At 38.6% G+C, this 17,155-nt stretch overlaps 1 protein-coding gene across 5 annotated transcripts in view; it reads left to right on the plus strand.

Moving 5' to 3' along the window:
- The window catches only part of LOC132834733 (pumilio homolog 2-like), a 125,350-nt gene that overhangs the window by 98,653 nt on the left and 9,542 nt on the right, over positions 1 to 17,155 (plus strand). For 3 of the 5 annotated variants that reach the window (XM_060853702.1, XM_060853719.1, XM_060853736.1), the window contains 6 exons: positions 2,696 to 2,980; positions 4,758 to 4,994; positions 5,733 to 6,000; positions 9,386 to 9,515; positions 10,888 to 11,022; positions 11,159 to 11,296. In XM_060853702.1, the coding sequence (XP_060709685.1) occupies positions 2,696 to 2,980; positions 4,758 to 4,994; positions 5,733 to 6,000; positions 9,386 to 9,515; positions 10,888 to 11,022; positions 11,159 to 11,296 (1,193 nt within the window). The remainder of the gene's footprint in view (positions 1 to 2,695; positions 2,981 to 4,757; positions 4,995 to 5,732; positions 6,001 to 9,385; positions 9,516 to 10,887; positions 11,023 to 11,158; positions 11,297 to 17,155) is intronic. The other 2 variants (XM_060853712.1, XM_060853727.1) reach the window with 1 other exon arrangement.

Below are 17,155 nucleotides of genomic sequence, written 5' to 3' on the forward strand. Positions count from 1 at the left end.
TACACAGTGGTTCATATGTGGAATGAGCTTCCAGAGGAAGTGGCAGATGCAAGTATAGTTACAGCATTTAAAAGAAATTTGGATAAAGACATGAAAGACAAGTATTTAGAGGGATGTGCGCCAAGCGCAGGCAGATGCAACTAGTTTAGTTTAGGATTATGGTCGGCATGGACTATTTGGACCGAGGGGTCTGTTTCAGTGCAGACACTGTGACTATATAAGATCAGAATTGTGGATGTTTGCTGATGATTGCACAATGTTAAGATACTGAAGCAATCCATGCCAAAATGCAGCAAGATGGTATCCAGGCTTGGGCTGACAACTAACAAACAACACTCTCACTGTAGAACTGCCACGTACTGCCATCTCTAATGATGGAGAGCATCTAACCATCATGCTCTGATGGCCAATGGCATTACGCTTGCTGAATCCTCCAGTATCAACATCCTGGAGGTTGCCATTGACTAGAAACTGAATGGACTCACTACATAAACACTGGCTGAAAGAGCAGGACAGAGCTTAGAAATCTTGTAGTGAATAACTCATCTCCTGACTCCCAAAACATTGTCCACAATCTACAAGCCAGGAGTGTGTTGGAATGTTCCCCCATATGCCTGGATATGTGCAGCTCCAACAACATTCAAAAAGTTTGATACTATCTAGGGCAAAGAAGTCCATTTGATTGACAGCACATTCACAAACATTTATATTCTTCACCACTGACGCACAATAGCAGCAGCGTTTACTGTCTAAAGATGCACTGTAGAAATCTTTCGAGGATCCTTAGCACCTTCCAATCTGGACATGGGAACGCTACCACCTACAAATTCCTCTTGTGGTCACTTATCATCCAGACTTGGAACTAACTCATCTGCTATTGCTGAGTGAAAACCATGGAGCTTCCCTCCCTGTTAACAGCGTTATGAATGTATCTACACCAAACTGACTGCAGTGGTTCAAGATGATAGCTTACCACTGTTTTTTCAATGGCATTTAGCTATGGACATGAATACTCGTCTAGCCAGTGAAGCTGCCATCCTCTGAGTTAACATTTTTTAAAAAACCGAAAGGTTGAATAGATTGAGTTTGTTGTCCATTGGAGTTTAAATGATCCTGAGTGGGTAGGATGAGGTAGAGACCAGGAGGATGTTTCATGATGTGGATGAAGCTCAAACAAGGTACACAGTTTAATAATAAGGTTTCACATTTTCAGACAGAGGTGAATGTATTTAATCTATGGAATTTGATTTCCCAGAAAGCAGTGGAGGCTGGGTCATTGAAGTAGAGTTTTGATGGACTATGGAATCAAGGGGAGCAGGCAGTAATATGGAGTTGAGCCCTCAACCAGATCAGCTATTGAATGGCAAAACCAAATAGCCTACTCCTCTTAACTGTTGTGTTCCTAATATGTATTCCGTAGAAGTCTAATATATTGTTTTCAAGGTATAGTATCCTGAACTGTGTCATCTATCAGCTGTGGCTGATCCAGGGCTTTATGAATCATGACTTCTGCCTTCTAGTCCTCGGAGTATAAAGGTCAGCATTCCAGTAGTCTTTTTATTTACTCCTTGGTATTGAAAGGCGTGGATCATTGTTCTTGATGATAACCGTGTCCCTTTGTAACTCAAACGACCTGATCCTAATACTATTGTTTTAGTCCTCTTTGAAATTTTTCCAATGACCCTCTGAAATAGTGTCCAGAAATACAAGACATTGCAAATAAGACCTCACCAGTGAGCTGCAGTACATTAGAAATGCTTTTTATTGGTGTCATAATGCTTTCTTGAAGTAATCCCACTATTTGTTTAGTCATGTTAATAACATCACATTCACATTTTTAACCATTTTATGTAAATGATCAATAATCACATTTTTTTTGTTTTATTTTCAATTTGTTGAAAGACCTCACTTTATAACATTTGTTTTTCACTTTTGTGGAGGAAACAAGGATGAAAATAATGTTATAATGTACCATGCTCCTAAGTTTCAATGTGAAGCATCCTGTACATGCAACAGCACTCAGTCAGGCCCTACAGTGCCTATTAAGGGTGTATTTTGCATAATTGTTTTGATTATGTTCCAATTTTTTGCTTCACTTGGGTAACAAATTAAATACACCATGGATCATTAGGGTGAAGTCCCTTTTAAGATTTTTAACATGGTATAATCCACATGGACCTTCACCCTTTTGATTTTTCCCATTGGTAACCTAGGCTTACTCCTATTGATATGTGAAGGATCCTTCCCTTTGAAGAATGAGGAAGATCCTATAAGGTGGGTAATTTTACGTTCTATTCCTATGCCGTCACTTAATTACTGAGCTTAATATGGTATTGCAGTTTGACAACACCACAATAAGTAAAACTGCTTAAATCCTTGCTTACAACTTTGGGGAGAGTGCCATAGTATTTTTGTGGACTCATTTACCATTCGATCAGGTTTCTAATTTAACTGAAGTTTTTTTTCAATATGAGAAAGTTTGTTCTAACAGTACAGATTTCCTAATTTAGCTTTTCCAGCTGATGTTTGGTAAGTTTTCTATGAGTTTGCATGTTAAATATTTTCCTGGAATTTGGTATTACAATGGTACCATTTTCTTAAAATGCATTTCACTTTATGTTTAATTGAAGAAGAATGTCCGTCATATTATCAGTTCTTTTGTGTATTAACCCTTTTGTGTGATTCTGTTAAACAGCTGCAGCAGCTTCAGCTAGTGGGACAGCAAGCAATATAGCAGCAGCAGCAGCAGCAAATGGCCTCTTCCGTCCAATTGGAACACAGCAACAACAGCAGCAACAACAGAACAACAACTTGCAATCAAACTCATTTTATGGCAATAGCTCCTTGTCAAATAGTTCTCAGAGCAGTTCTTTGTTCTCTCATGGGCCAGGTCAGCCAGGCAACACATCACTTGGCTTTGGAAGCAGTAACTCTCTGGGTGCTGCTATTGGCTCAGCGCTTGGGGGATTTGGATCAGCAGGTAAACTATTCCTGAACAATTTGTATGTTTCTATACTTAACTACTCAAAGTCAAATGCTCTCTTTTGAACTAGTGGCAAACACCAAATTTCTACTTTAGTCAGATATTGCAATCAGCAGGAGAAAATTGGTTCCAGCAAATTGGTAATACTGATCAATTGATAAAATGGCTTTAAGCATTAATTTTAATTGAAAATATATTTGTAACATTAATGTGAATGTCAACTGAAAATTGTTAAATTATTTGTCAAATTTGAGATGCAAATACAACATTTAACACTTGTCCAATACCAAAATGTATGTATGTGAGAAAATGTGTAGAATATTCTGTTGCTCCTCAACATGTCCAGATATTGGCTTGATTGCCTATTACTAGTCAAACTGTGATGCTCCATTTTACCAAGGCTTGCTTGGGTAGATTTTGTGCCTCTACTACGTAGCAAATTTAAGATGCGTATTAAACATCATGGATTCTTCATTACATTGTCATGTTGTATGTAATACAAAGTTGGAAGAAAAATTCAATGGAAGGTTATCCTGAGACAATAAATTTAAACAGTTTCTTAGTTCATGCGCACGCTGAGTATTATATGCTTAAATGATTCTAGATTGCAGTCATGAATGTCTTTGTAAGCAGGAAAAACCTACAAGTCTGTCCTTTTTCATTAATCCCAATCTCACTATCCTACCTTGCCATATCTTCAACCACTTTATTTCAATGATGCATCTTGAAATTGTTTAAATATTTCAGTGAATTCACAGGTCACCTAATTGATAAATCTGATATGTTCTGTATGTTTGACTTGATTACATCCTCTTATTCCTTTTTTGATCTTTTTGTATAGATTTGCTTTATCCCAATTTTCACAAAAATCAAACTCACCTTTTTCCAATCAGCTTAGGCAGTTTAGTTCATTTCGTTTGTAATAATATGAGACAGTTAATTTTGGATGGTTGCCATTATATACTGTCCAGGATAATACTTTTTCACACATTTAGCTAGCAAGATTTTCTGGATTAATGTGTTCAGAATTCCTTCCATTCATAAAATCTCTCTCGTTATTAATTACTGTTTTAGTTGTACTTAAACACTGCACTATCATTGACTTAGCCACATTAGTTCTTGGGTTTCTTTTTCTATCAAGCTAATCAGTATCACGGTTCCTCTTAATGTGGTTTTCATGGTCAGCAGCAAAGCAACAGCTGTTTGCTGCACCGAAAGGTTTAGTGATCCTAGCCTTTTTAAGAATTTTTGCAGTGTGATCAGTCATTTAGAAAAGTGGAAGTTCACTTCACCTGATTTCCAGAGATATCTCTCTAAGTATTTAAATGTAACAGGAGAGAAGCAAGGAATCACTCTCAGCAACTTATGGATTTCCACTTTAAATGTAAATCTGTGGATGCCAGAGCTGCTCTTCAGTTTCACATCTGTAATGACAGTGAATGCTGACAGTTTGTGTTATTACAACTGCAATATTTGGACCATACAGTCGTTTATTCGTAATCCATCAAGTCCTTCTAAATCTGATTTAAAAATGTCCATTCTTTGAAAGTGCTTCAGTTATTATCTGTTAGACATAAATCAAATAATCATTGACTTAGTAAGCAGGAAATCTGCTAACCATGGAAAATAGAATTATAATAGATACCCCTGCCTTCATTCATGGACATGCATTAATATATTTTTAAGGGTAAACGGTGTGAGCAGTTAACATGTTCAGGTATATGCAGTTATTAGCTTCATACCTGGAACTTATTTTGCTATTCCATTCTTACAGTTAGTGGTTCTGGAAGCAGCAGTGTATCTAGAAGAGATTCATTGTCTACCAGCTCTGATTTGTACAAACGGCCCAATAGCAGTCTGGCTCCAATAGGTCAGCAGTTCTACAGTGGCCTGGGATTCTCCTCTTCGCCTGGTCCAATTGGCATGCCCCTTCCTAGCCAAACTCCTAGTCACTCTTTGACACCACCTCCATCCCTCTCATCGCATGGGTCTTCATCCAGTCTTCATCTTGGTATGTTTTGCTATTTAATCATGTATAAAAATGTGTTTCGACCAGGAATTTAGCATTTAGATGCTTGGTGGCTTAATGGCTGGACTAATAGTAAACAACATACTTTAGTGTTTAAGCACTTCCTGGTGTTTAGCATTTTTACACAAAACAGTGCCCTTCAGATACAATTGATTTGGATTTAAAAAAAGGAAAACCTAATATCCTAATTTTAACAAAACTTTGATAGTTTTGTGCTCAGTTCTACATATTCTACATACAATTTAATATATTATCAGAGTCTTTCAAATAGAAAGCACTTAAAAATATCAGCTGTATTGCTGGTGAGGTTGATCACTTTAATATTAGATGTGTATTTATTTCTGGTGCATTACACATACGTTTTACATGCTAGACTATGTATCACTTAAACTACACCAAGTACTGTATTTTGAATGCGCTCTGCAATATATTTCCATATGAGTACAATATGTTAATTTTTTGTAACTATTTGCAAGTACAGTATAATATTGGGAATCTTAAATTTATGCAGTATGTTTTGTGTTCTCTTGAAAGTACATGATGTTCTTTAATGGTAAATAGTATAATTTTATGAGGAAAATATCTTTGAAGAAGCTGTTGTAAAATCTATTTTACAATAGTAAACATTATTGTAAAACTTGAATGGTCTTGAGAGCATTACATAGCAGCACTATCTTGTGTGTTTTTCTTTCCATTCATCAGCATATGTTTTTACTGCAGGTGGACTGACAAATGGCAGTGGTCGATTCATCTCTGCAGCACCTGGTGCTGAAGCTAAAAGTCGCAGTGGGATTAGCTCATCAAGTCTGTTCAGTTCAAGCAGCCAGCTGTTTCCTCCTTCACGTCTTCGCTACAGTAGATCTGACATCATGCCTTCAGGTCGTAGCAGGCTGCTGGAAGACTTCAGAAACAACCGGTTCCCGAATCTTCAACTACGTGACCTGGTTGGTCACATAGTTGAATTCTCCCAGGACCAACATGGCTCCAGGTAGACCAATTTATAGAAATCGTTTTTTTAAATAAATGCGTGTTCATAGTATTAAAAACATTGGTTAAGGTTATCAGCATGAATTTTGTTTTAACCAGTTGGTATCAACAACTGTCATTTGTGTTAGCGTTGCCTTAATTGGTATAGCCCCATGCTTCCAAACACCATTCTCTGATCCATGATTCTCAGCGAGTGCATGTATGTGAGAATGCGGGAGGCAGTGGCAAAGTGGTAATGTCACTAGGTGAGTAGTTCAGGGCTCTAATGGCTTGAGGATGTGGGTTTGATTGCACTATGACTGACAGTGAAATTTTAATTTAGTAAAAATCTGGAGTAGAAAGAAAAGCGAGTAAAAACAGCAAGCCACATGATAACCATGCAACCACTGTCCATTGCCTTAAAAATTTATTTGGTTCACTCATGTCCTTTTGCGGGTAAAACAATCTGCGATCCTTACCTGCCCTGGCCTACGTGTGACTCCAAATCCACATCAATGGCTTTATCTTAACTGTCCTCTGGTACTTGTTGGCCTGGTTAGGGATGTCTATATCCATGAAGAAATATTTAAAAAGTGATCAGCAAAAGTATTAAAATAATACAATCATATAGTTCAACATTCTTTTGTCTCATTTTTTTAAAAACAATAGTAATGCTAAATCAAGCATAAAGCACAAAAATAGGCTATTCATCCGTGCTGATGTTTATAGTTCATATTGGGCCTCCTTCCAACTACTTCATCTTAACACACCACACCTGCTTTCTATTCCTCTCCCCAGCATACTTATTTAGCATTCCTTTAAACACTTCTGCTACTAGGGAGTAATGGTATTGTCTCTGGACTAGAGAACAGAGATCCAGACCAATGCGATGGGACATAGGATTTAAACCCATCACAGCAAATGGTAAAATCGAATTCAATTAATAAAACCTGAAAATAAAACAAATAACCATGAAATCATTTGCAGATGTCCCAAAAAAGTCTAATTTACTAATATACATTAGGGAAAGCAAATCTACCATCCTCACCTAGTCTGACCTACATGTGAGTTGAAAAATGTGCTGGAAAAACACAGCAGGCCAGGCTGCATCCGAGGAGCAGGAGAATGTTGCCTGGCCTGCTGTGTTTTTCTAGCACTGCATTTTTCAACTCTGGTACTCCAGCAACTGCAGTCCTCACTTTCTCCTAGTTGACCTATATGTGACTCCAGATCCACTGCAATCTGGTTTAAAAGGCCCAACAAGCTCCACAGTTCAAGGTTATTTCGTGATGAACAGCATTTCATGACTTTGCTGAAGACACCTACATTTCATGAAAAATAAGGAAACTTAACTTCAGCTGCCTTTTCTTGTAGTATGTTTCTCCTGAATTCCTATTTGGATTTAGATTTCTAGAGATGTACAGCACAGAAGTAGACCCTTTGTCCATGCTGACCAGATATCCTAACCTAATCTAGTCCCGTTTGCCAGCACTTGGCCTGCATTCCTCTAAACCTTTCCTATTCATATACTCGTCCAAATGCCTTTTAAATGCTGTAATTGTACCAGCCTCCACCATTTCCTCTGGCAGCTCATTCCATAAGCCCGCCACCTTCTGCGTGAAAAAGTTGCCCCTTAGTTCCCTTTTATATCTTTCCCCTCTCACCATAAATCTATGTCTTCTAATTCTGGACTCCCCACCCCCAGGAACTTTGTCTATTTCTCTTATCCATGCCTCTCATGATTTTATAAACCTCTATAAGGTAACCCCTCAGCCTCCGACGCTCCAGGGAAAACAGCCCTAGCCTATCCAACCTCTCCCTATAGCTCAAATCCTCCAACCATGGCAACATCCTTGTAAATCTTTACTGAACCCTTTCATGTTTCACCACATCTTTCCGATAGGAAAAAGACCAGAATTGCATGTAGTATTCCAAAAGTGACTTAACCAATGTCCTGTACAGCTGCAACGTGACCTCCCAAGACCTATATGCAATGCTCTGACCAATAAAGGAAAGTGTACCAACCCCATCTTTTTCAATGATCATCATTGTTTACAACCTCTGATTTTCATGTGTTCTATAAATTGAAATAATTGTCTAATGCTTGCTTAAACAGATTTATTGATTATCTCGATCAGCCTTATGCTTTGTCTATTTAGTCTTTCAATTAGTTTTCAGTTCTGGTATCACCCTTGTGAATCATCTTTGCAATTTATCGAATGCTTTTATCCAGTTTTTAATAATGTGAAGATCAGAACTTGTTTACAGTACTTCAAGTTACTTCTGAATTGCAAATTTCTGGATTGAAATTTTATTTCAGAGCTTGAGCATAAAAATCCAGACTTGTGTTGCACGTTAGTGCTAAGGAGTTGCTGCACAGTCAGATATACTGTCTTCTGGATGAAACATCAGAATAATGTGGGCGGCACGGTGGCACAGTGGTTAGCATTGCTGCCTCACAGCGCCTGAGACCCGGGTTCAGTTCCCGACTCAGGCGACTGACTGTGTGGAGTTTGCACGTTCTCCCCGTGTCTGCGTGGGTTTCCTCCGGGTGCTCCGGTTTCCTCCCACAGTCCAAAGATGTGCGGGTCAGGTGAATTGGCCATGCTAAATTGCCCGTAGTGTTAGGTAAGGGGTAAATGTAGGGGTATGGGTGGGTTGCGCTTCGGCGGGTTGGTGTGGACTTGTTGGGCCGAAGGGCCTGTTTCCACACTGTAAGTCTAATCTAAAAAGTCTAATCTAAAAAAAAATCTAATCTAAATAAGATTTCATATGCTGGCTCAGGGTGAAATTAAAAGATCCTGTTGCGTTATTTTGAAGAAGAGCTGGGAGCTTATCTCTGGTGTTCCAGCCAGTATTTTTTATCTCAAAATATCACAAAACAGATGATTGGCCATTATCATATAACACAATTCAGTGCGAATTTGTGGTCATGTTTCCTATATGACAACATTGACTACAATTAAAAGGCACTTCATTGACTGTAAAGCACTTTTGACATCAGTGGTTGTGAAATGTGCTATATAAATTCCAGTCTTTTGAATACCCCGGTCTGCTTTTTCAGTTTTTCAGTTACGATTTTCTAGAAATCAGCAGCAATGCTTGGTTTGTTTTTAAATGGCCTCACTAAACGATCTTATTGTTTTCAGTGACTTGTATATCTGTATTCCTTATCTCCTTTGCCTACCTTATTATCTAAGAAGTGTGTGTTTGCTTTTTGAGAAGCTTCCTTCCCACTGTCAAAAATTCAAAGAAAGCTATATACTTCATTGGTTAAACTGGGCATCTCAGTTATGGAAAGAACTCTATTTTGTATTGGGATGAACAATAACTGCATTTTTTCCAAAATCATTTTAAAACGCTATCAAGTATAAAGCTAACTTGATTTTCATTTTTGGAATTGACAGATTCATCCAGCAAAAATTAGAGCGAGCCACTCCTGCTGAACGCCAGATGGTTTTCAGTGAGATCCTGCAAGCAGCATATCAGTTAATGACTGATGTATTTGGAAATTATGTAATACAAAAATTCTTTGAGGTAATTATATTTTCTGTTACATGAAAATTAGACACACATCTTCAATGCAAGAGAGCTACCTCTGAGAATGTGCATCACCATCCTACATCACAAGTGCAACCTCCCATGTGCATCATTCCCTACTTAATGAAAGTGCACAAACCCTATAGCACACCAGCTGTAGTAGAAGGAAAGGTTTAGCAAGTAGTTGGTTTGAAGCTGGGTATAGTTAGATTGTGAAATATTTGCCGTATCCTGAGAACAAGTCATATATAGAGAATGCTGGGGAAGACCAGATTTATGGCACACCTTTTGTTGTGCTGAAAAACTTATGAAACCTTTTTCCCATTGTCATCTTTGAGTGGTATGTTACATTGGACACTTCAGATCCTTTGGTCAGTGATGATGAAATAGTGACAAATATCCAATTCAGAATGTTCCCACAATATCGCTGCTCTTTCTCTCTTCAATGGTAGATGTTGCAGGTGATGCTATCATTGTAATCTTACTGAGTTGTTGCAGTGCATTCTATAATTCATACATATTGTAGTCACAGTATGTTAGTGTTGGGGAGCAATAAAAGAGCAAGCATTAAAGAAACTGATGTATCTTGGGTGCCTTGAACTTGCCGACATGATATTGGTGCATTCAGCCAGGCAAATGGTCTGCACTGTTTGACTTGAGATTTGTTTATAGTGAAGAAACTGAGGGAAGAGGAAGTAAGTTTTGGTGACACAGGACTTGCTTCCCCACCTTGTTCTTCATATTCGCATGAGCTCATGTTTGTGTGACTGATCCAGTTAACCTTCTGGGCAATGGTGACCCACCATGTTGACGGTGAAGGACGGAGTGTCTGTGGTGCCATTGAATCTCAGAAAGAGATAGCTGGGCTTTTCTTGTTGCAGGTGGTTATTGTCAAGTATTTGTATGCTTCAAATACTACCACCTGTTTATGAAGCCAAACCAGGGCCATATTCAGCTCCTGTGAGCTGGCACAAACTGCTAAAGAATTGTGAATTCAGGTGAGACTGCAACCATCAGTCAACTGTACTATCTTTAAATGTTTAATTGAAATTGTGGAACATGATTATTCTGCAGATGCCTCATACGTAGAGTTGTGACAACTTGTCTTCAACAACAGCAACCATGTTCTTGTTTTTAGTCCAATTATATTTGCACTTAATGCACCTGATTTGGTTGAATAAATAAGTCAGCAATAGATCCAAATTGCAATAAACAACTGTTACTTCATCCATGCTTTCACTGGACTTGATCCATGATGTGCTACTGCTGTGGAGGTAGAAAGCATTTTGCACCCCTTTGAGATATTGGGACCAAACTTTTATATCTTAGCTTGACTTGAGACTTAACTGATTTATTTTAATATTTTCAGTTTGGAAGCTTGGATCAGAAGCTAGCTTTAGCTCAGCGAATTCGTGGCCATGTTTTACCCTTGGCCCTACAGATGTATGGTTGTCGTGTTATTCAGAAGGCATTAGAATCCATATCAGCAGACCAGCAGGTAATTGTAAGTTTGAATAGATTTTTCTATACATTAATTATTAATAGAAAATTGAATAAATAATTGTGCAGAAATATTATTGTTTCAGTGTTTTTCCAATGAATTAAATTTGTAGGTTTTAACAGTTCTCTCCTCAATGCAGAATGATATGGTAAAGGAGCTGGATGGTCACGTTTTAAAATGTGTTAAGGACCAAAATGGAAACCACGTTGTTCAAAAGTGCATCGAGTGTGTACAACCTCAGTCACTCCAGTTCATTATTGATGCTTTTAAAGGACAGGTGAGCACTTTTTCTTGCTTTATGCCCACAGTTGCCAACCTCATAAGCAAGGGAAACCATTCCACATTGAAAACTATTTCATCTATGATTGGAAAATGTAATTTCAAATGTGCAGTTTTATACTTGAGAATGATGGTGGCATTACCAAACTTCTCTAATACTTCGCTATTGCATGTATTTCCAGGTATTGAGCTGTGGAGTAAAATGGCTTTTTTTCAGTGGAATTAGAAAATGTATTGGGAAAGTTCTCATTGTAGATGACCGGGCTAGACAGCAACGCGAAGCATGAAAATAGGATGTGACGCAAAAGTCAGGTTAATAGGACAAATGAGAACCAGGCTGAAAAAGTTCGGAGGAGAAATGGAAAATGAAATCGGGCAGGCAATGAAGCTGGTAGCAAAAAGGAATCTAACATTGTTCTACAGATACATAAATAAGAACAGAATAGAAAGAGGATGGGTAAGGCTAATTAGAGAGCAGACGAAGGATCTACTCATGGTCTAGTGAGTCCTTTGCATCTGTCTTCAACAATGATGATGATGATGCTGAAGTCATAGTGAACTACGTGGGCTAAAAACTGACAATACAAGTGTTGGAAAGGCTGGCTGTAGCAGGACCAGCTGGGATCCATCCAAGGATACTGAGGGAAGTGAGGCTGAACATTGCAAAGGGACTGGCCATAATCTCTGACTCCTTCTTGAATATGAGAAGGGTGCCAGAGGACTGGCAAAATTATAAATCGTACCCTTATTGGAAAAAGGATGTAAGGGTAAACATAACAATTCAAGTATGCACGTTTAACCACATTGATGCAAAAACTTGCAGACAATAATCCAGTGCAGAATTAAACATTAACAGTGGGATAATTAAGGAAAGTCAGCATGGATTTGCTCATGTGAAATTATGTTCAACAACTAGATTCAGTTTTTGACAAGTAAAGTGACTGCTGATGTGCATATGGACTTTCAAAAAAGTTTTTGATAAAGTGCCACATAGGTAGACTTGATAGCAAAGTTGAACTTGACAAATTAAGCCGAAATGACAACTTTGGTATAAAATTGACCTGGTAGTAAACAGTTAATTTCTAGACTGGGGGAGGTATACATTGGAGGGGGATCCCTGGGATATAGCATTAGATTAGATTAGATTACTTACAGTGTGGAAACAGGCCCTTCGGCCCTACAAGTCCACACCGACCCGCCGAAGCGCAACCCACCCATACCCCTACATTTACCCCTTACCTAACACTATGGGCAATTTAGCATGGCCAATTCACCTGACCCGCACTTCTTTGGATTGTGGGAGGAAACCAGAGCACCCGGAGGAAACCCACGCAGACACAGGGAGAATGTGCAAACTCCACACAGTCAGTCGCCTGAGTTGGGAATTGAACCTGGGTCTCAGGCGTTGAGGCGGCAGTGCTAACCACCATTAGAATCACTGCATTTCTTGATGTATATTAACATCTTGACCATGCAGGATATAATCTAAAAATTAACAGACAACACAAAACTTGCAAACATTATGAAGAGTAGGATATTGATAGACTTGTGACAAATGAAATTCAGTACAGAGAAGTTTGACATGTATTTTTGTAGGAATGAGGAAAGAATACAATTCTGAAGGGCTTGCAGGAACTGCAAGACTTAGCGATACGTGTATGCACAAATCTTTGAAGATGACAGGGCAACATGACGAAGTGGTTAAAAAGACATAGCTTTGCCTTTATAAGTAGGTGTATACTGTACAAGGGCTCATATGTTACGCTAACCCATTATGTAGACTCTGATTCAGCCTCAGATGCAGTATTGTATCCATACTGGGAAGGGTGTATAGGCTTTAAAAGGGCACAGAAAAGATTTGCTCGAGGTATTGATTTAAGAGGAAGCAGAGTTCTACTGAGTGAAGAGAGTGTTGAGAGTAGATTTGATGGATGTGTCAAAATCATGAGTGACCTAAGAGTACATTATGGGAAACTATTTCTATTAATCAAAGGGCTTAGAGCCTGAGAACACAAAATTTAAGTGTTGGCAAAAGAACCGACAGTGATGTGAAAACCATTTTTTTACACACCAGGCAGTTAGGATCTGGAATGCATTGCTTAACATTGTTGTGGTGCCAGACTGTGTCATGCATTTGAAAGAGGAATTGTAAAGTACTTGATAAGAACAAATTTGCTGTTCTGCAGGAAAAGGACAAGGGAATGAACTGGGCAGGTTGCTGTTGCATAGAGCAAGTGTGCACAAAAGATGCTGAAAGACAGCTTCCTGTAATTTAGCAATTCCAAGATTACTCCTAAGAGCAAATTTTTCATAACGTTGTTCCAGTTAGGAATCTCATTTGCTGTGATCCTAACAGCATGTCCTACACCCCATGAATAATAATGGTTCAAAAAAGCTCTTTGCCACGACCACCTCCAGGTCATTGGGGATGGGCAATAAATGCTGACATTGCCAGTAATGCCTTCCACCTCAGTCACAATGCAAGATCAAATCAGAATAACTATTTTCTCATCATTTTGGTAGAGTGTCACAAATCATAGAAGGATACAACTGAATGAAAACAACCTTTGAAATAAGGAGAACAGTCCCAGTCTGTCCAATCTGGCTTTATAAGTGAAAGCTCTCCAAATTAGACAACATCCTGGTAAATCTCCTCTGTATCCACTCCACACCTCTCCTATAATGCAGATTCCAGAACTGCACAGTGTGTTTCTAGCCTAATTAACGTTTCATATAGTTCCAGCATAACCTCCCCCCTCAGCTAATAAATCAAGTATAACAAATACCTTCTTCACCATTTTATCCATCTGTCCTGATACTGTAAGGGACCAGTGAGCATGCACACTAAGGTCCTACTGTTCATTCCTGCCTGCCAACTATCCAATGATAATTACTGTCTGGTTCTTATAAGCCAATTTGTATCCATGAGTCATGATTCTTTTCTCAATCTGTTGTGTGTCACTGTATTTGAATGTCTTTTGAAAATCCATATGCACGTTATCAACAGCATTCCCCTCATTAACACTTCCTTTTGTCACTTCAAGTTAGTTAAATACAAGTTTCTCTTTGGAAATCCAAACTTGCTCTGTCTATTCTCTGTCTATACCTTTCTCTACTTCTAATCATTGTTTCTAGAAGCTTCTCCCCCACTGAAGTTGAAGTTAATTGTGTAATTGTTGCGCCTATCCTTAAAACCTTTCTTGAACAATTCTCCAGTCCTCCTACCTCTAATTTAAATCCAATTTTAAAAAAACTGTAAGTTTCAAATAATATAGCCCAATGGTGACCATGTAACTGCTGTCAATTGTTGTACAAATCCATTTGGTTTACCAATGTCCTTTTAAGGAAGGAAATCTGCCATCTTTCCCTGGTATGCTCTCTGTGTGCCTCCACACTCTCAGCAATGTGGTTGACCGTGAACTACCCTCTGAGTAATAAATGCTGGCCAAACCAGCAACACCCAACATCCCATGAATGAATTTTGTTTAAATGCTGGTCCCAGTTTTCCACTTGAAGTACTGGCATTCTTTCAGAGACTGGTTCCTTTTCAATTTTGAACCCTTTAAGTGCTTTACAGTCTTACCATGGCCTAGCCTACATCTACATTCTTGGTAAAGACAGATACATAATTCATTGAATACCTTAACCGATGCTCCATATGTAAACACCATGTCCAAAATTCAAGATGTTATTTCAGCTAAGGCCAAGCCAATATTTCACTTGACGTAATTGGTCGTACTTCCATTGGTCAGGAAATTGTTTCAAATTAAGTCCCATTCCTGAATTATATGAGGAAAATCAAGCCTGGTACTCCTGTGCACTAGAGAATAGGTGTTCCTTTGTCAGAAGTGCTGTCTTGTTGATGAGACGTTAAACCAAGGCCCATTTGCCCTCTAAATAACAGAAAATTCTGTGAATTCTGTAAATCTGAAAAAACGCAGTGCGGGAGGGACTTCTCTCTTTCTACAGATACTCTCAAGCCTTCTAAGTTTTTCCATCTCCCCTCTGATGTGGATATAAAAGATTGCATGGTACTGTGTTGCAGAGGAGTTATCCCCAATGAGCTGACCAATATTTTGTGTCTCAGTCAATATCAAAACTGAATATCTGGTCATCCTTGCTTTGCTGTTTGTGGGAACTTGGTGTGTGCACATTAGCCTTGCTTTTCCCACATTGCAGCAGTAAGCTTCGAAAGTAGTTCATCAACTGTTAAATGCTTTGGCATGTCATGAAGGCGTTATGTAAATTCAGATCAATTTTAGTTTGTTTAAAAGCTTAACACAATTTTCTTTTTTATATACCAAACAAATTGCTGGAGAAGCTCTCCAGGCCTGACAATAACACTGGGGAGAAAGCATAATTAATGTTTTGCGCCTGGTTACTCTTCAGCAGAACACTGAACTTGAAAGGTTAACTCTTGTTTTCTCACCAAAGATGTTGCAAGACCTGCTGAGTTTCTCTCACAATTTCTGTTCTTGTTTCAAATTTCCAGCATCCTCAGTTCTTTGTTTCATTTTTTTAATACTCTGTTCCTCTATTGATAAAGCCAGGAATTCCACTTCTCCTTTCACCTTCAAAGAAATAATGAAATAGATATATAAAGCCCAACTATTCCTGCAGCATTAAACTTACAATTCCGTTCATATTGCTGCTCTTCATACTTCCTACCAAAATGTATAATTAACTTTTCGCCATGTTAAATTTCATCCATCGTATGAATTAGGAGAAAGTGAGGACTGCAGATGCTGGAGATCAGAGCTTAAAAATGTGTTGCTGGAAAAGCAATAGCAGGTCAGGCAGCATCAAAGGGACAGGAGAATTGATGTTTTGAGCATAAGCCCTTCTTCGTATAAATGCTTAGTTCACAAGTTTGTATCTTCTGCAAACTTCAAATTTGTACTCATTATATTCAAACTCAGGCCAATAGTTCACATCAAGCAGAGCAGTGGAGAACACCAGTCTCTCTGTTTCTCCACCTAAAAGTGAGCAGTTATCATTATTCTACCTTCTGTCCTTTAAAAAGCAGGATTCATGCTGCTACTGTCCTTCAATCTGGCAGGTTTTACTTTTGCTATAAAGTCTGTTATTTGCAGAACTTGCTACCAAATACCTTTTAAAAGTCCATAGCCATACCATCAATGATGCCACCCACTTCAGCCCCATCTGTTATTTTAACAGAGGCCTTAATCATGCTAATCAAGCATAATTTGCCTTCAGGATGATTTTGTTAATTTTGACTTTTTTTAGCCATAATTTTTCAAATGGCTAATTAATTTTGTCATTAATAGCTAACTATATAGGTTTTTGTAGTCCTTGCATTAAGCCGGCAGGTTTGTAATTGAGAGATTTATCTGTTTCCTTTTATTGAGAAAAGGTGTGATGTTTGTAGTTCTCCAGTCCTTGGGCAGCTGTCTCTGAATCTGTCTCTTTCTGTCTGTCTCGCATGCGCTGTTTCTCTCTCTCTCTCTCTCTCTCATGCTTTCTCTCTGTTGCACATCTGCCCTCTGAGTTGCTCGCCTGCTCCTCCCTGTCGCGCGCTCAACAACCACCACCACCACCCCTCTCCCCCGCTGTCTCTCAGTGTCTGTATCTCTCTCCCTCCCCTTTTCCCAACACTATCTCATTCCTTAGAGGATTGGAAAGTTGTGATCTGAGCCTCTGAAATTTTCACCTATGCTTTCCTCACTAATTTAGGATGTATCCCTTCTTGCCAACGAACTTTTCTACTTTGAGGACTGTAAATCTTTTATATACTGTACTGCTTTTATCAATGAATAGAATAGGTTCTAAAGAAACACTTTGCCTTGCCCATACAATTGTAACAGCATGAGATTTGAATGATGGTTAGGGTTGGATG

Source organism: Hemiscyllium ocellatum, chromosome 3, assembly GCF_020745735.1.
Source record: "Hemiscyllium ocellatum isolate sHemOce1 chromosome 3, sHemOce1.pat.X.cur, whole genome shotgun sequence".
Taxonomy (NCBI): domain Eukaryota; kingdom Metazoa; phylum Chordata; class Chondrichthyes; order Orectolobiformes; family Hemiscylliidae; genus Hemiscyllium; species Hemiscyllium ocellatum.